The sequence below is a fragment of the Haliotis asinina genome, unplaced genomic scaffold (genome assembly GCF_037392515.1).
Source record: "Haliotis asinina isolate JCU_RB_2024 unplaced genomic scaffold, JCU_Hal_asi_v2 scaffold_17, whole genome shotgun sequence".
Classification (NCBI taxonomy): domain Eukaryota; kingdom Metazoa; phylum Mollusca; class Gastropoda; order Lepetellida; family Haliotidae; genus Haliotis; species Haliotis asinina.
In genome coordinates this window covers 1,751,133-1,771,317 of record NW_027133889.1, presented here as the reverse complement: position 1 = coordinate 1,771,317, position 20,185 = coordinate 1,751,133, and the positions used below count along the sequence as shown (strand labels likewise).

General features: G+C 40.5%; 2 protein-coding genes across 4 annotated transcripts in view; one reads left to right on the top strand and one right to left on the bottom strand.

The window, feature by feature from the left end:
* LOC137269834 (monocarboxylate transporter 5-like) overlaps window positions 1-19,702 on the top strand; it is a 33,299-nt gene extending 13,597 nt beyond the window's left edge. For 2 of the 3 annotated variants that reach the window (XM_067803672.1, XM_067803673.1), the window contains exons 2-7: window positions 1,906-2,080; window positions 4,922-5,279; window positions 13,200-13,343; window positions 14,014-14,160; window positions 16,805-17,905; window positions 18,395-19,702. In XM_067803672.1, coding sequence (XP_067659773.1) covers window positions 5,177-5,279; window positions 13,200-13,343; window positions 14,014-14,160; window positions 16,805-17,905; window positions 18,395-18,576 — 1,677 coding nt within the window. In that variant the 5' untranslated portion in view covers window positions 1,906-2,080; window positions 4,922-5,176 and the 3' untranslated portion in view covers window positions 18,577-19,702. Of the gene's footprint in view, window positions 1-1,905; window positions 2,169-4,921; window positions 5,280-13,199; window positions 13,344-14,013; window positions 14,161-16,804; window positions 17,906-18,394 lie in introns of those variants that run through there. The other variant, XM_067803674.1, reaches the window with a different exon arrangement.
* The window catches only part of LOC137269828 (monocarboxylate transporter 5-like), a 54,555-nt gene that overhangs the window by 24,733 nt on the left and 9,637 nt on the right, over window positions 1-20,185 (bottom strand). The gene's annotated exons all lie outside the window — the stretch shown is intronic.

Genomic DNA, 20,185 nt, shown 5'->3' with positions numbered 1-20,185 from the left:
AAATTAGTTATTGTTCCACCTAAATGTATCTTTTGGGATAAAGTATATGCACACGTTTGCTACCTGTCTTTTCTAAATTGTGTAAAACGAAAGTAAATTACGTGACCATTTGGATGTCACGTCTTGATACAGTGTCTAACGTCATACACTTCCGTGACACATCCATGAATAGAGACGGTCTGGGCAAGGTAGAAAAGATAAGCTGTCAGAGTGTCACGGTGCAAAATAAACACGACTTCCGGGTTCTAATTATGTTCCTTAATGTTTGAAAGCACAACGGTTGCAGCATGCATGACTTGCATGCACCAAATAGTCTGGCGACACAAATGACGCATGTTTTACGCAAACAAAAGGACGCATGATCGCTGTGCCGTGTTATTAGTGATACAGTTGAATGCCTGATATTAAAAAAAATGATGACGTGAAACAAGAAGTAATCGTTGGATCAGGAAGACATGTCGTCTAAGCTGACAATGGTGGACACTAGTCTGAAGTTATTGGTAAAAACCGTACGCCAGTGATCGATGTCATGAGCAGCAGATAGATCATGACAATCATGTGTTAAACAGAAACAGACAATGATATACGAGTGCTCCCATACCATGTAAAGTCACAATGCTTCTATTATCATAGTCAAACTGCCTAGGTCGATGGCTATGCTATTGATCACAGGATTGTCTGGTCCAGACTCGATTATGTACAGACCGCAGCCATATAGCTGGAACATTGCTGAGTGCGGCACAAAACTAAACTCACTCACTAGATACAGGGCACTCATTTACGGCTGATGAATGTGAGCTGGAGCATAAGATTGTAACGATGCATGTTCACAGTTGATGTTTGTGTGCTTGCCTGCGGCGGGAAGAAATAACAGTAACCAGCCTGTTAGTGGATTCAACGACATTAAACACATTTATTTGTATTCGTTTCTTAAGAGTACGCGCTAATGCAAGGTTTACGTGGCACACCGTGTATTACATAGTCAGATATGCGATTGCAATTTGTTGCATGCATATAATTCTTATCTGTTTAGTTTGTGCATGTTAGCTGTATAGGTTGTTTCAAAATGGCTTCAAATATTGAAGTGTTATGAAGGTTATAACACACGGTATGATAGTTTATATTCAAATATTCATAACGTTTTAATATCATACAATAACATCTCACCCATACATCCCATTTTTGTATTCGGAATCTTCCTCGGCCCTTGAATCTCGTTCTAATGGCTGTTAGTGTCACAAGGACAATAGTGAACGCTGTGACCGAGAAAGCCATTGAGTGTTCACGGCGGTGTATTTCTGTTATCAATAGGCGTGTTTGTGTTTGTGTGGTATATAATAACGTTCACTATGCTCATGTTGTCAATACCGTACCTGTCTTCAACATCAACCACCAATTGTTTATGCAGTATTAGATAAACCTTAGTCTTTTTTAGCAGATGTAGGACTCGCCGTTGTCCTTGTCATAAAAGTACAACCCAGCCCCACATTATACAACTGCAAGGATCTTACCCTCACGCACACACACACGCGTAAATTTACGAAGCTATTGAATCTATGAACTCAGCCGACCTTATGCTTAACAGAAACATAGCTGAAAATATTGTCGATATATAGGAAAAAGTCCACAGACTCCTCCCATTCACACCGTCACGCAACCAATCACTCGCAACACACACACACACATACACACACAAACGCACTCACGCACTCACGCACGCACGCACGCACGCACACACACACAACCAACATTTTCATGCACTCAACCAGAACCAGAGCAAAAAAGAGCAAGTACGGAAATCGAAGAAATTTCATGTTTTTGGCCATACATTTATAATTGATTTTGCGAAATGTCACCAACAATTAGAATGTGTGAAAACAGCTGTGTCACGGCCACCTGTTCCAGGTCGACTCTGACGTTCCAGTTTGCCAGGTCAGAAAATGATAACACCCCAGCCACGGGAATACTGAAGACGTGAAACTCACAACGGAGATATAAAGAACACCTCGCCGTTATAAAGCCAGCTGGACGCGAGCCACCGACTAGTTGTGACACTGGCGGTCAGATGATCCTGGTGGAGGTATGCTTTATGTGTCGTAGGTTGCAGCATTGAAGGCATGGAACATTATACTACACATATACCGTATTTGTAGTCTGGGTACGTACAGGTAAGTGTGTTGATTTAGAATCTCTCAGTACATCTTGAGTAAATCTGTAAATATGTTGGGCGTCTCTCTCTCTCTCTCATTCCTCCTCCCTCTCTCCCTCTCTTCCTCTCTCTCTCATTCTCATTCTCTCTCTGTCTTGTTTTCCTTGCCATAGTTCTCCCTCATTCTCTTGCCTTTTGTCATATTTTCTTTCTCTTTTTTCCTCCCCATCTGTCTTCCTCCCTCTCTCCCCTCTCTCTCTAACCTTTGCATTCTCTCTCTGTCTTTCTTCATCCCAATCTCATTCTCTCCCTCCTCTTTCTCTCAAACACCCTCTCTCTTCCCTCTCACTCTTTTCCTCTCTCTCATTCCCTCCTCACTCTTGAACGAGACAAGACATATCCGTTTAAAATACATGCATTTATCTGTGGCATTACATAGGATTGAGGGTGTTTTTATACACACCCACGAGCATGCTCACACGCACACGCACACGCACACGCACACGCACACACGAACACATACCTACACGTGTACTCATTTGCACATACACACACCAACGAAGAGGCATTCAAACGGTTATTTGTTACCTATTTACCTACATATGTAATTTGATTATGGTTCACTCTCCAGCACACATGTGCGTCTCCATCCAGTGCTATCAACTTGACATCATCGAATTCACCACAAGTTACACATCACACCGATCTGTCAGGTTATATGCTCTGTATTGACGTGTGATGGGATTTATCGTTTAAATGATTTTGTTGTGTAAAGCCGCACTCAGCGACAACGACATCTAAACATTCACCCAGACATTGAATATATCCATTCTGTAACACTCCATCCTGGCCTCGGACACAGTACAATAAGTGAGTGAGTTGGGTTTTATGCCGCTTTTAGCAATATTCCAGCAATGCCAGAAGGACAGAGGGAATCAGAAACCAGAAATGAGCGTCACACATTGTACCCGATGAGGGATCGAACGTAACGAGCGAAAACGTTTTCCACCAGGGTACCCCACTGCCCCACTTAGGACATAAATGGAACGTATTTGTCTCTAATGTTTCTTTCGTTTTTGTTTTGGGTTTTGATTTCGTTTTTTTAACACTTTTTGTGTGCTGAGAAATTGTAACGCTGCCCACATTCTGAATATAATTTCTCGATTAATCTGATGTCCACTTGCACAGTGACTGACCAGTGAGTGACCTCGTTGCTCAATTGGTGTGTTGTACGAGACAAAATAGAGAAAATAATATTGTTCAGTCCAAAGTTGTTCAACTGCTGGTTAACCGGCAAATCTGTGTATTACGTAAATCTGCGGTATTACGTAATACTGGAAGGGAAACTATGTACAATGGTCTTTCACTTTGTTAAGATGAAAGTATGCATATTTGCCACAGGATGAACCTACATTGCAGTTAGTCAGTACATGAAAATGACGGGAATATCAGAGTAACTCCACGCATTACGCGTGAGACCATTATATATATCCAGACCCCGAAACAAATATACCCAATACAGCCCATGCAAGTCTAGAATGAGTGGCACGTCTAGATTTCTAAGCATTTCCGCTGTTTTGTATTATATTTCACTACTGTAATTTTAGAACTTATTTCGATAAAACACGTTACAACAACATATTTAGTACTCTACTTGCTTTTCTGCGCTGTGATATATTGATGATCACCATCATCATCACCACTACTATTGTCATCATCATCATCATCATCATCATCATCATTATCATCATCATCATCATCATCATCTGCACATAGTCATGTCGAAACATTGATTACACAACAGTCCCGGTTCCTGTTGACTGGATTCCGTCCTATTGCGCATCCGAGTGCAATAACCAGTCCAGATTTTGGAGACTTATTCATTTAACCGGATGCATAAAAAAATTACCAGTATTATTTGATACGTTTTAGCACTTTTACGTTGCGACACTATTTTCCTTCTATTCCTTGCAAACACGTGGTACAGGGGGCTCTGTTGTACAGCCAGCTCTAACAAATGGAAATTTGGAATTCGTGGAAAGTCAAAACGAGGCTCTGCCACGAAAAAGGTTTAGCGGTCTGGTACGGAAATGGTATTATATCAGTCGCATTGTGCGGTACAGAACTGCACTGAATGAGAGTAGAAAAGTAAAGTAAAGAGAAAGCCAGATGCATTCTGAATCATTTTACAACCACATCAAACCGGAAGGGGTTGTGATGTCTTAGTTAAGGTCATGTTGCTTACACGTCACCATAAAACACAGAAATGTAGTCTTAAAGCACAAAGTTAAAATTCAATTGCAAATACTATCTTCTTATGAAACAAGGAGGTAAAACTCAATGTAACTAGTGTTGTTTGCGATGTCGATTTTCACTTTCACGCGAAAGAAATCGGATCGGCTGAAAAGTAGGTCATTGTCTGTTTAGATTAACGAGACCCATGTTTCGGTTTGTCAACAATAATATGTACTTTGTACATTGATCTCCTATAAATTAAAGGAATGGACTCATGCATGCTGCTGGCTGCAAATGGAAAAATCAAATAATGATTGTTCGTTACCATTGTACCTCATACGGGAATCACCTATGCATGATAGTTTACCGCAGTGTGTTCAGGGACAATTTTCAGCTTTTTGTGTTCAATCCACATGCAATGGTCAAATGTCAGTTTCCTTTAGCGTGTAAAATGATAGGAATATTGTATCTTTACAAATAATTCCTCTCACGCTTTAAATATTTTTATTGTAGATTCACTGCGCTGTTTTTTTTCAGGATCAGCCTAGTAAGGTCAGCCAATTGCATCGTCTCCTACACAGAACCGCATGGAATAATCTATTGAACGCCATCCATTCATCATCAAATAAACTCACTGAACTCGGAAGAGAACTATATATGTTAAATAACACTGCATTAAGGTTGATGAAGGGCAAACACCTTAGTGCTATGTGACTGGACCTTTAATTTTACAGACCAGTTTCGTATACGAAAGGTGTCTGTCGCTTGTTCGCTAAGTGCCCGAAAAAGAAAATGGTTAGTACAAAGGAGCAAGATGGAGTCAAAGGGGGTGTGGCTGAGGATGTTGATGCAGATCTACCCATAGACAGAGGATGGGCGTGGTTTATTCTGATTGGTGAGTGCCAGTTTGGTTCATTGTAACGGTGGCATAAATAACGTAATGAAGGATATTGTTTTGTGGAGATTGCCTTTCCTTTGATAATGGCTCGAGCTTATGGTTATGTAAAACAGAAACTAACATGCATCTAAGGATTCTCTGGTAACCCGAATAATGCCTTAGCAAGGAAATTGTCTTCTGTAACAAAATAATAATGTGTCCGGAGTTATCTCCCCTTGGAGGATGGTGGAGAAGGTGGCATTTTCGAACTAAAATTGTCCAACGAACTGTGGCCAACGAACTGTGGAATACTTCCTATTCTAAATATGTTAGTTAGTGTTGCTATAGATCAAATTGTCCTGGCTGTCTAACCCTAGTGTCTAGTGTACACTCCACAGTAAAGTCCCTCCAGTCACTTGTCAGGATAAACTCCTGTAAACTTGGGCATTATTCTTTGTGAGAAGATGGCTGTTTTCTTTCCAAAACAAAGGGACATGGCTATCTAAGTCGCTTAAGGTATATTAGTTAGCTTGATAGAGTTGCCTCCCTTGTCTCACTTATGACTGTACGTCAAAAAGTTTCTGAACAGTTTCAGAGTTAATCCTAAAGTCGTGTTTGATGTCAACAATTTGTTACATAAATATTCCACCTATTGTTTCATCATGAGTCCGCTTAGCAATGAATCACAGACCCTATTATATCTCAACAACAATCATTCCCTTTTTAACCAAATTCATCATATATGAAATACTTCATAGGAATTAGGAATATTTCATTAAATCTGTAATTATAGATAAACATAAAACTTGACTGTATGATCCGATTCACGACATCCATGAATATTTACACCTTAACCATTAGAACCACTTATAGCGTGTCAGTATAACGTCACATAACTCCTTTATGACGTCACCTGAACGTCATTATGACGTCACATACAAATCATTTAATCTCATCAATATATTTGATAGCGTACTACTGAAATGAACCCTTAGTTCTATACACACGTGACAACTGTGCGTGCAGCACCAAGCAACATTCACTCACTGTCTTACTTCGAAGGAGAAATGGAGTTACATACACCCTACAATGCAATGCCCTACTCTTTTTTCCATGTGTTAATACATGTTGGTGGGGCAAGGGTTGCTGTGACCCTCCAGGCACTGATGAATCACCCCTCTGTCATTCGCATATCCGTGTCCTACTTCGTGTGTACACACACTCGCCCGGAACCCCCTCCCCGAAACCTGCACTGAGGTCAAGCACACTGATAAATGATAAGCTGAAATAGTGAGAAGAATATGTGACCTATATTATAACAATGATAAACACAGTGACCTACAAATAGTGACCCAACACATGTTACACAAGGGGATCTACAGCTGGATATTTTGAGAAGATAGGCCTACAAATAGTGACCCAACACATCTTAAACGAGGGGACCTACAGCTGGATATTTTGAGAAGATAGGCCTACAAATAGTGACCCAACACATGTTAAACAAGGGGACCTACAGCTGGATGTTTTGAGAAGATAGGCCTACAAATAGTGACCCAACACATGTTAAACAAGGGGACCTACAGCTGGATATTTTGAGAAGATAGGCCTACAAACAATGACCCAACACATGTTTAACAAGGGGACTTACAGCTGGATGTTTTGAGAAGATAGGCCTACAAACAATGACCCAACACATGTTAAACGAGGGGACCTACAGCTGGATATTTTGAGAAGATAGGCCTACAAATAGTGACCAAACACATGTTAAACAAGGGGACCTACAGCTGGATATTTTGAGAAGATAGGCCTACAAATAGTGATCCAACACATGTTAAACAAGGGGACTTACAGCTGGATGTTTTGAGAAGATAGACCTACAAATAGTGACCCAACACATGTTAAACAAGGGGACCTACAGCTGGATATTTTGAGAAGATAGGCCTACAAATAGTGATCCAACACATGTTAAACAAGGGGACCTACAGCTGGATGTTTTGAGAAGATAGGCCTACAAATAGTGACCCAACACATGTTAAACAAGGGGACCTACAGCTGGATATTTTGAGAAGATAGGCCTACAAACAATGACCCAACACATGTTAAACAAGGGGACTTACAGCTGGATGTTTTGAGAAGATAGGCCTACAAACAATGACCCAACACATGTTAAACGAGGGGACCTACAGCTGGATATTTTGAGAAGATAGGCCTACAAATAGTGACCCAACACATGTTAAACAAGGGGACCTACAGCTGGATATTTTGAGAAGATAGGCCTACAAACAATGACCCAACACATGTTAAACAAGGGGACTTACAGCTGGATGTTTTGAGAAGATAGGCCTACAAACAATGACCCAACACATGTTAAACGAGGGGACCTACAGCTGGATATTTTGAGAAGATAGGCCTACAAATAGTGACCCAACACATGTTAAACAAGGGGACCTACAGCTGGATGTTTTGAGAAGATAGGCCTACAAATAGTGACCCAACACATATTAAACAAGGGGACCTACAGCTGGATATTTTGAGAAGATAGGCCTACAAACAATGACCCAACACATGTTAAACAAGGGGACTTACAGCTGGATGTTTTGAGAAGATAGGCCTACAAACAATGACCCAACACATGTTAAACGAGGGGACCTACAGCTGGATATTTTGAGAAGATAGGCCTACAAATAGTGACCAAACACATGTTAAACAAGGGGACCTACAGCTGGATATTTTGAGAAGATAGGCCTACAAATAGTGATCCAACACATGTTAAACAAGGGGACTTACAGCTGGATGTTTTGAGAAGATAGACCTACAAATAGTGACCCAACACATGTTAAACAAGGGGACCTACAGCTGGATATTTTGAGAAGATAGGCCTACAAATAGTGATCCAACACATGTTGAACAAGGGGACCTACAGCTGGATGTTTTGAGAAGATAGGCCTACAAATAGTGACCCAACACATGTTAAACAAGGGGACCTACAGCTGGATATTTTGAGAAGATAGGCCTACAAACAATGACCCAACACATGTTAAACAAGGGGACTTACAGCTGGATGTTTTGAGAAGATAGGCCTACAAACAATGACCCAACACATGTTAAACAAGGGGACCTACAGCTGGATATTTTGAGAAGATAGGCCTACAAATAGTGACCCAACACATGTTAAACAAGGGGACCTACAGCTGGATATTTTGAGAAGATAGGCCTACAAATAGTGATCCAACACATGTTAAACAAGGGGACTTACAGCTGGATGTTTTGAGAAGATAGACCTACAAATAGTGACCCAACACATGTTAAACAAGGGGACCTACAGCTGGATATTTTGAGAAGATAGGCCTACAAATAGTGATCCAACACATGTTAAACAAGGGGACCTACAGCTGGATGTTTTGAGAAGATAGGCCTACAAACAATGACCCAACACATGTTAAACAAGGGGACCTACAGCTGGATATTTTGAGAAGATAGGCCTACAAACAATGACCCAACACATGTTAAACAAGGGGACTTACAGCTGGATGTTTTGAGAAGATAGGCCTACAAACAATGACCCAACACATGTTAAACGAGGGGACCTACAGCTGGATATTTTGAGAAGATAGGCCTACAAATAGTGACCCAACACATGTTAAACAAGGGGACCTACAGCTGGATGTTTTGAGAAGATAGGCCTACAAATAGTGACCCAACACATGTTAAACAAGGGGACCTACAGCTGGATATTTTGAGAAGATAGGCCTACAAACAATGACCCAACACATGTTAAACAAGGGGACTTACAGCTGGATGTTTTGAGAAGATAGGCCTACAAACAATGACCCAACACATGTTAAACGAGGGGACCTACAGCTGGATATTTTGAGAAGATAGGCCTACAAATAATGACCAAACACATGTTAAACAAGGGGACCTACAGCTGGATATTTTGAGAAGATAGGCCTACAAATAGTGATCCAACACATGTTAAACAAGGGGACCTACAGCTGGATGTTTTGAGAAGATAGACCTACAAATAGTGACCCAACACATGTTAAACAAGGGGACCTACAGCTGGATATTTTGAGAAGATAGGCCTACAAATAGTGATCCAACACATGTTAAACAAGGGGACCTACAGCTGGATGTTTTGAGAAGATAGGCCTACAAATAGTGACCCAACACATGTTAAACAAGGGGACCTACAGCTGGATATTTTGAGAAGATAGGCCTACAAACAATGACCCAACACATGTTAAACAAGGGGACTTACAGCTGGATGTTTTGAGAAGATAGGCCTACAAACAATGACCCAACACATGTTAAACGAGGGGACCTACAGCTGGATATTTTGAGAAGATAGGCCTACAAATAGTGACCCAACACATGTTAAACAAGGGGACCTACAGCTGGATATTTTGAGAAGATAGGCCTACAAATAGTGATCCAACACATGTTAAACAAGGGGACTTACAGCTGGATGTTTTGAGAAGATAGACCTACAAATAGTGACCCAACACATGTTAAACAAGGGGACCTAAAGCTGGATATTTTGAGAAGATAGGCCTACAAATAGTGATCCAACACATGTTAAACAAGGGGACCTACAGCTGGATGTTTTGAGAAGATAGGCCTACAAACAATGACCCAACACATGTTAAACAAGGGGACCTACAGCTGGATATTTTTAGAAGATAGGCCTACAAACAATGACCCAACACATGTTAAACAAGGGGACTTACAGCTGGATGTTTTGAGAAGATAGGCCTACAAACAATGACCCAACACATGTTAAACGAGGGGACCTACAGCTGGATATTTTGAGAAGATAGGCCTACAAATAGTGACCAAACACATGTTAAACAAGGGGACTTACAGCTGGATATTTTGAGAAGATAGGCCTACAAATAATGACCCAACACATGTTAAACAAGGGGACCTACAGCTGGATATTTTGAGAAGATAGGCCTACAAATAGTGACCCAACACATGTTAAACAAGGGGACCTACAGCTGGATATTTTGAGAAGATAGGCCTACAAATAATGACCCAACACATGTTAAACAAGGGGACCTACAGCTGGATATTTTGAGAAGATAGGCCTACAAATAGTGACCCAACACATGTTAAACAGGGGGACCTACAGCTGGATATTTTTAGAAGATAGGCCTACAAACAATGACCCAACACATGTTAAACAAGGGGACCTACAGCTGGATATTTTGAGAAGATAGGCCTACAAACAATGACCCAACACATGTTAAACAAGGGGACTTACAGCTGGATATTTTGAGAAGATAGGCCTACAAATAGTGACCCAACACATGTTAAACAAGGGAACCTACAGCTGGATGTTTTGAGAAGATAGGCCTACAAACAATGACCCAACACATGTTAAACAAGGGGACTTACAGCTGGATATTTTGAGAAGATAGGCCTACAAATAATGACCCAACACATGTTAAACAAGGGGACCTACAGCTGGATATTTTGAGAAGATAGGCCTACAAATAGTGACCCAACACATGTTAAACAAGGGGACCTACAGCTGGATATTTTGAGAAGATAGGCCTACAAATAGTGACCCAACACATGTTAAACAAGGGGACCTACAGCTGGATATTTTGAGAAGATAGGCCTACAAATAGTGACCCAACACATGTTAAACAAGGGGACCTACAGCTGGATATTTTGAGAAGATAGGCCTACAAATAGTGACCCAACACATGTTAAACAAGGGGACCTACAGCTGGATATTTTGAGAAGATAGGAAATAAAATTGTGTGAAAACGTTTTATAGATTCTAACTTTCTTTAATACATACTCCGAGGCCTACGTGTGTAGCGTATGCATGGTGATTCTATTATGTGGGTGTGCGTGCAGAAAACATGGTACATATTAATAATATTTTTGGCATTGCTAGTGAAACCCTGCATCTAATAACAATAATAATTTGTCTTTGATGAAACTATGATAAATTCTGTGAATATACTACACACGTGTATACATTTTTTTTAGTGTTTCAATGATAATATATCAGCATGAAAATAAAAGTTCACTAACCGCCAGGCAATCTCACAGTTGAATGCGACATCATCTTCTGCTAAGAAACGTTCCTTCAAAAACATTTGCTAAAAAATAATAACAGCCAATTTTCTGGCGTGATTAATTTCAGGCCGTTCTCTAAACACGGGTTTTGAAGAAGTGCCTTCGCTATTCAAATGATCATAATATTGATAAATAAATATTAGCCTTACCTCACACACCTGTTTCATGTCAGCGCCACCGTTTGTACATGTCACAGGGTCCATCAGTGCATCAGCTGACTTGAGCAGCTCGAGACAAACAATGTCAGGAAGCTAGACTAATGTCTATTCACAGCTGTTGCAGCTAATTGTCGACGTGTAGGTATAGGGCTAACATCAGCAAACCGAGAGGAAACTATCTCGGAATGTGCGAAAATGTGGTGTGATGAAGAGGAAACTGTCATATTTAGCTGTAGCCGAGGTCAACCTCACCTTTTCCATAAGCGGGTTTTTGATAATTCCAGTATAAACGCTCGTGCACGTTAGAGGGTGAATCACGTAATCTTGCCCTGGATCAGTTATTGATTGGTAATCACTGACAATCTTTCGATCAATCATGTGTCTCTGAATCCTGGCTAATCACCATCGATTGTGGACTTTATGAGATCGTTGAAATTCAGGCTTTGTTTATGAATCGATGTTTTTATATATTCAGAAATTGTCCTTATGTATTTTGACAGCTATTTACCTGTATGCTTTAGGAAAGTATCAGACGTTCTTACATTTCGACGGTTTTAAGGAAACCAGTGTGGATGTGAATTGTGGATTTTGATAGCAATATTTCGACAATATTTTTGACCTATATATGTTATTATATTGGGGCATGTACACTGACTTTAGCTTCCTGTATATGCGCTCGCCATATATGGAATGTTGCACTTGCTATATATGGAATGTAAACAATTGTTCCGTTCGGCAGCTGTTGCGGGTGGTGTTATCAGTGTTTGCCGAGCTGGCTTCAATCACAGATTATACGTTAGAGGGAAATAACTCTATAGCTTTTGCTTGAAATAATGTTCGGCCGCCATAACTCACAAGAGTCTATTTAATGCAACGATGCATTAATCCGTTGGAACTTTTCCATTTGGCATTACAATCTATATGTCGTTTCAATATTATATGGTAGCTTTTTTTTGAGGGGTTGATGATTCGCATTACCGAGAGAAAGTTAATGCATTTATTAAGAGGAATGTGGCGTGATATAGTGCCTTCAAAACAATCGTTTTAAAAAGACAGGCATGCGGACTGTTTTACTGCGTTCACCCAGTGATGATGAAATGTGACCTCGGACAAACACCTCGGTGCTGATTGAATGATCGTAGCATGAAACATTCCCGAAACTATTCCTAAGTAGCGCCAGTGAGCGAGTAAAACCGAGGGTGACCTTACCATTCCCGAAGCTATTCATAAGTGGCGTCGGTGAACAAGTAAAACTAATTATGACGTAACCATTCCCGAAACTATTCAAAAGTGGCGTCAGTAAGCGAGTAAAACCGAGAGTGATCTAACCATTCCCGAAGCTATTCATAAGTGGCGTCGGTGAACAAGTAAAACTAATTATGACTTAACCATTCCCGAAACTATTCAAAAGTGGCGTCAGTGAGCGAGTAAAACCGAGAGTGATCTAACCATTCCCGAAGCTATTCATAAGTGACGTCGACGAGCATGGGAAAATAATGGAGACCTAACCATTCCCGAAGCTTTTCATAAGTGGTGTCGTTGAGCGAGTAATCTGCTGGTGACCTGACCCTACTATACTATTCATAAGTGGAGTCAATAAGTGCGTACAGATGACCACTTGTATATATGTGTATACGCCTACAGCTAGAGAGAAATGGCTTAAATTGGTTCTTTATTCTTTCAGGATCTTTCTTGAACATTGTGCTCATGGTCGGCTATATCAAGTCTTTGAGCATCCTGTTTGTGGAATACCTTCGACTGTTTGAGGCGTCTGTCACGACAACGACTCTGATCATGGGGGTATCCTCCGGCGTCTTCAGTTTATCATGTTAGTTCTTGGAAATGATGTTTGTTCTAAGGGGGCGATAAAGTTACCTCGTCACGCCGAAGGTCTGAGTTCGATTCACCACATGGCTGCAATGGGTGAAGCCCATTTCTGGTGTCCCCCGCCGTGATGTCGTTGGAATATAGCTGAAAGCGGCGTAACACCATACTCGTTCTCTCCTGTTCTGTGTCCTTATTATAAGTATCATGAGCAGCCTAGTGTTCTTGTCAGAGTTGTGGCTTTTAGATGAGTCCGATTCCGCTCAGACATTCCGCGATCAGGATGTCTTTTTTGTTTTTCATGACCATAGTATCTTGATCGTTGTTGTTGTTTAATGTATGACACATTTCAAATTACAAACAGGTTGTCCGTAATTTTGCTGTTTTAAAGGCTCACTTGAAGACTAAAATTTCGCGAAAAATATCATTTAGTACACAATGAAAATCATAATAATGAATTAGCGTGTTTGGCAGCTTGATTCCTGTGTATATCTAAGACTCCAGTCTTGTCCTGCTCATACGATACAAGCGGGTGCATTTGTTCACAATTGCCTCTGTTCACCCGGCAGATAATGGGTACCCGGTGGGATAACTATTAACCTTCCAGGCAGCCTGGGTTATTAGAGGGACTATTTAATCAATTATTGCAGTACTCTGTACTTACTGGTTTACAGCGCTATTCAGCATGCACTTTGTGCTGGAGAAACTGGGCGTACGGAAAACGGTGATGCTAGGAGGGGCCATCTCATCAGTGTCCATGCTGACAGCAGTCTTTGCTCCAAATCTCACGTTCCTCATCTGTGTTCACTGTGTTCTGACAGGTATGTGTTAACCGGTATATATAATCCGCAACGAAAGAATGATTGCGCCACTAGGATGGGTTTACATGTTCTTTAAAAATGGAAGGTTTTATTTCCATTCTATGTATATTTTGAGAAATGTCGAATTATTTCGAATCAACTTACGTCATTTAGCATTAGTTCAAATTTATTTCAAAAAGTCGAATTTTCAAGAAAATAATCGACGTAAAGGTAAAAAAAGACCATCAAAATTTGAGACTTTGAGAAAAGTCTATAATGACGAGAAAGTAACGACAAAAATCTGGTAATCGTTATATTTAAAAAGTAAAAATGAAAAAGCGAGGAGACGATTCTTTCAATATGAAGACGAAATTTCAGACAATAGTCAAAGTAACTAGAAAAAAGCAAAACAAAAGCATAAACAGTATTTCAAATAAACAGTATTTCAAATACTTGAGGCAACGAGATACTTGCAATTGTCGAAACGGACAACTATTGCAAAATTTCGACCTTTTTAGAGATTAGCTTAAAATACCGAGAAAGTAACGAGGGCAAATTTGCTGAACATAACATAAAATCCAACAGCATACGCTAATACAAAAGTATATGGCCCATTTCCCGGCGACACTTAATAGCTTGTGTCAGCATCACCGTTCTGCTTATCATGCAAAGATGATAAGATTATCCAGCTTGTCGACCTTTGTTCATCGCGTGTCACCGTGACCCAGAAATGCAAGGGCGCTCTGCATGACATCACCCATTGTTTGTATTGCGGTAGACTCTTTGAGGCCGATTATTATTGATAAATGTTTTAGAAACGACAACAACCACTGACGGCTCTGATATAAACATCTCGTTGTCTGGGCGTGTTCGTTTCCTGGTGAATACCTGCCTGGTCTGACTGATTGTATCCTTATTCACCACACTAAGCGAGTGAATTTAGTGTTACGCCGCTTCCACGAACATTCCAATATTTATACATCCAGCTACATGAATTAGTCTAAAAATTCTGGACTCCAGAACTCTGGACTCTGGACTGAAACCATTCATCAGGAAACGAGACGGTTGTTAAATGGATGTTTGGACTTGGAGGACGCAAGAAATGGGCTTCACACATTGTTTTAATTTAAATATTTGAATTTTGCTTTTATTCATTTGTTCTAGCATTTAACCTTCCTCGATATCTCCAGGGTCAACGTTCCGAAAAGTCTCCACTATACCCTGGACGCATCTACGGGTCGGCCCGATAATTTTATTACCTCCCTTTGCTGACTCCGCTTTCTCACAGTAGCCAATCAGAGTGGTCGCCGTTTTAACCGAATTTGCTAGTGTCAACAAAAGTAGCAGTTGCAACTGCGAAGGTTTGCTCGCCGTGCGACTCACAATTTGGGGAAATCATGCATGCAACTTTATAGGTCCGAAACCTTTTTAAAACCATATGCAAGAAATGTATCTAATACTTTCAGAGAACCTACGCATAGTTTGTTTGCCAAATTTATTCGGTTAGAGAATTTAAAAAGCGAAAGTGAGTTGTGATTGGTTCGCTCAAATTCCCAGCGTAGACACCTGATTGGATAAAAAGTCAGCCAAGGGAGGTAATAAATTTATCGGGCTGAGCCGTCGATGCATCCAGGGTATAGTGGAGACTTTTCGGAACGTATACCCTAGAGATATCGAGGATGATTGTACCCATGTTGAGAATGGAACCGGGCCTTTGGCTTTAACCACTGGGCTACCCCTCCGCCCCATTATTCAGACATAATTTGTCAGTGCATCGTTAATTTATCGTAAATACATAATCGACATAGTTATAAAACAGTAGCGATATATCGGCAATAAATCGACAGCATACATAGGCGGTACAAGTAGCACTCCCTATATGGCTACTCTCACATTGCCTACTTACATACATGAACTTATATAATGGGGCACTCATGGACTTGATAATGTACTGCGCCTGCCATAAGTCAGCAATATAGCCAATGAGGTAGTGAAATATCAGCAGTATATGATAGCAGTATGTCAAGAGTATATTGGAAATGCATGATCCATATACGGGTATCCATGATGGCCGTATCGGTAGTAATCACCAGTATATTGGTGTATCAGAAATATATCGGCAATGCATCAGCAATATATATTATTGCATCGCCTGAATATTACATTGAGAGAGTGAGTTTAGGTTTATGCCGCATTCAGCAATATTTCTGCCATATGATGGCGGTAGGTAAATAATCAATTCCGTGATCAAAACCATCATCATCTGGGGAAACGATGACATGTGTCAACCAAGCGAGCAAGTCTGACCACCCGATTCCGTTAGTCGCCTATTACACCACGCATGGGTTACTGAAGATATCTTCTAAATTGGATATTCTCGGCTATGGATATTACATTTCATGACATTGATTAGCGTTATGACATCATTGCTGGACAGATTTCTTTCATTCACCTTCACGATCATTCAATCATTCTACCCGGCTTTCACATCCCTTGAGACAATCAGTCGAACATGTCTGAAACTTCTCGATTTTACTCATTACAAAATAACACAGTACTCACTTCAATCTGAGATGTAAAACAGTGTTTAAGTATGCATGCAGTTGATAGTTGTAGTTCTTAGCATTGAATGAATATATTTGTAATAATGACATCTTTCTTTCAGGGATAGGCAATTCAATGATCCCAGGTCCTGCGCTTGTCATTATCGGCCGTTATTTCAAGAAGCGTCGCGGTTTAGCAACATCCATCTCAATGTCAGGAATAAGCATTGCATCCGGTGTGTTTCCAGTAATTGTGAGACTTTTACTGGATGAATATGGCATACGAGGAACCATGCTGATATGTACAGGGATGACGATGAACATGCTTGTAGGAGCAAGTCTATTTAGACCAATAGAGTCCTTCAAAAAGAAGAAAAATCCTATCCTTGACGTTGAAAAACAGGGGAATCCAGACAAAACAAATCAACAGCCTCCTTTAAAGAGTGAAAACGGAAATGTCAAGTCAAATCACTACGATCAAGTGAAGGCGAGCGTGGATGAAGGGCAAAAAGATCTGCAGGAAGATCTGGAAACTGCCCTGTCTTGTTCTGCAGACTCCTGGAAGGACACCCCACTGTCAACTAGTACCGTCACGCGCCAACGAACAGTTTCGGAATCAGAGAAAAGGCTTTTCACAAGTGATCCAGAATTGTTATCAATTTCAATTTTAGACATAGCTCACGCTGGGGAGGAGGATGTTCGGGAAAATGCGTCCTTTGTGAAGGAAAAATCCAATTGTTGCAAATGCAATTGTGCTATTTTGGACCTGTCTTTGGTACGAATGCCGATGTTTCAACTTTTTGCCATTACGGCCGTGTTTGGCATATGCAGTAATTTGATCGTGAACTATATACCTGCTTTCGCCAACGAGAACCACATCAACAAGACAGATTCTGCTCTTTTACTGCTGATAATGGGTGCCATGGACTTTTTCTGCCGGATACTTTTGGGCGTGTTTGTTGACTTGAAGTTGATAAAAGTAAACCAAACAATGGCGATCGGTTTGTTCATAGCTAGCACCATGTCCCAGTTCACAAGCTTTTTCAGAACGTATCCTCTGATGATAATGTTTGCTGTTTTTAACGGAATCTTTGGAAGCTCTTACCAAAGTCTTGTGCCAGTTCTCATAGTGGATTACATGGGCTTGGAGTACATGGGAAAGACCCTCGGGTTCTCTTCCATGTTTCATGGGATGTCCGTTGCCATCACTCATCCAATCCTAGGTACATATTAATGAATAACGTGTGGTATGTATCCCCGTTCATATTGAAAGAATCAAATAAAGGATCACAGGAAAATTCAAACGTTCCATTAATATTTTCCTGTTTTCATCACCAGCGTTGGTGATAAACACTGGAAAACATTAAAGAATCGGTTGGATTTTTCTTTGATCCTTTATTTGTCTGAGTATATACGCTTGTGCATGTATGTATGTATGTATGTATGTATGTATGTATGTATGTATGTATGTATGTATGTATGTGTGTGTGTGTGTGTGTGTGTGTGTGTGTGTGTGTAGGTAGGTAGGTAGGTAGGTAGGTACGTACGTACATACGTACGTACGTACGTACGCCGGTATGTACATCTTTTCTACATGCAACGTTGAGCTAACATCGGAGTATTCTAGGACTTCTCGCCATAAGACGAATCGTCCTGAATATAGGCTCTACTTCCGCTCTATCAAGTCTCATTGTGAGAATTTATACTTTCAGGCAGCATCAAGGAAGCCACTGGCTCCTACAGCTACTGCTACAACTACATCGGATGTGCCGGCTACGTAGCATCTATCCTCCTCCTGGTCGGAGAACCACTGGTCAGCAGAAAGGTCAAGGCTAAAGAGAAAGAAACTGAGGGAGACAAAGAAGCCAACGCCCCTTTAAAGGATAACTCATAACTATCGCCATGCCCATTTACTTAATGTTACTTAAAGTGTAAACCTTCTACAGAGTGGACGGCGTCACGACATGCCGGTAACTCCATTGGCTTTCAGCATTGCTCAAGGGCCATTTGGTCCTCGCTGTACGTGGACCTCAAACTCGGATCTTCGACTAGATCATCCAATGGCCTAGACAGTAAACTACATAATCGCAAGTACAAGTACAAATGTACTTAAGGTCCTACCAAATATCTCTTGAACTTTGTCGTAAAGCAAAGAATGACAAGTAGAGAGACGATACCTAGATACCTTGTAGAGGTCACATTGTGGTGCAAGTAATTACATCATATTCGACTGTACTGAATTCCAAACTGATCGGTTAAACTATTGCTGTATCAGTATGCCATTCAATGGATGAATTATAGCAACAGCATTTACAAGACTGTCTTCCAATAAGAAAGAGACATTTTATGGATGTCAAGTTCTTTATTATGAAGGACACGACGTTTCGGAGTATATCCTTACTCCTACGTCAGGTTGATGAATAGCATGAAGGTTATATGAAAGACCATTTATATGTACATGTACAGTGGATGCTGTCTAAACCGGCACTCAATAGGACTGAAAAAATAATCCTGTTTAGACAATGTATCGGATTATAGAGTTGATGATACATGTACAAGCCACGAATGGGACTGAGCTTACATGCCAGTGTAGACAACATTCCAGATAGGACAGATGCCAGTTTTGACAGCTTGAACTGTAATAACAAGAAAAATGTTCCACTACCCTGATGAAGTGAAAGGCAGTGATAGTACATTACTGAACGTCCACCTTCTGACTTCAAACGACATTGCAGCATGCATGCCAGTTTTCTGAACTACTGAGAGTCATGTGCGAAATCATGACGTTACTTGTACCAATGTAATATCGGTGAGTGATTGAGTGAGTTTAGTTTTACACCACACTCAGCATTATTCCAGCTATATGGCAACGGTTTGTAAATCATCGAGTCTGAACCTAACAATCCAGTGATCAACAGCATTATGTAAATAACAAATGGTGTTACTGAAGCACCAAATAACTTCAGAGGTGATTTTATATTTGTATATCCTTGTCATGTGATTAAAATGTATTCATGGTTTTTGAGGTTTTATTGTTTTCTTGGACACGGTATGTGTTGCTAATTACCCTCGCATGGACGTGTCCGATATTCAAGTGAATTGTAGAAGGGAGACATTTACTTTCAGAAAAACGATCATTTTACGCATTTTGGCCTTGATAAACTAGTTTCTTTAAAGCATTTGGCCAGTTGTTGAAGAGATCTTTCTTCATATATCATATATGTTCATTGATAAACCAGCTCCGGGAGATGCAACCTATGTATGTTTAAACTACGAACTCAGGTTCATTTTTGCACAGCTAAGTGTAGTGGCGGCAACTAATTAAAGCGCTATTTAAGACTCTTGTCTACTTAGGCCTAGTGCTACTTAGGCTTCTGTGATGAGTGAGAGCTGTACCTATATGTGAACGATAACAGGTTAGTGATTGGCGTCCCATGATTGCTTTTGATTTACATTATTCTTTTTTTAATTCCAGAAAAAAAATCTTAAACTCTAATAACATT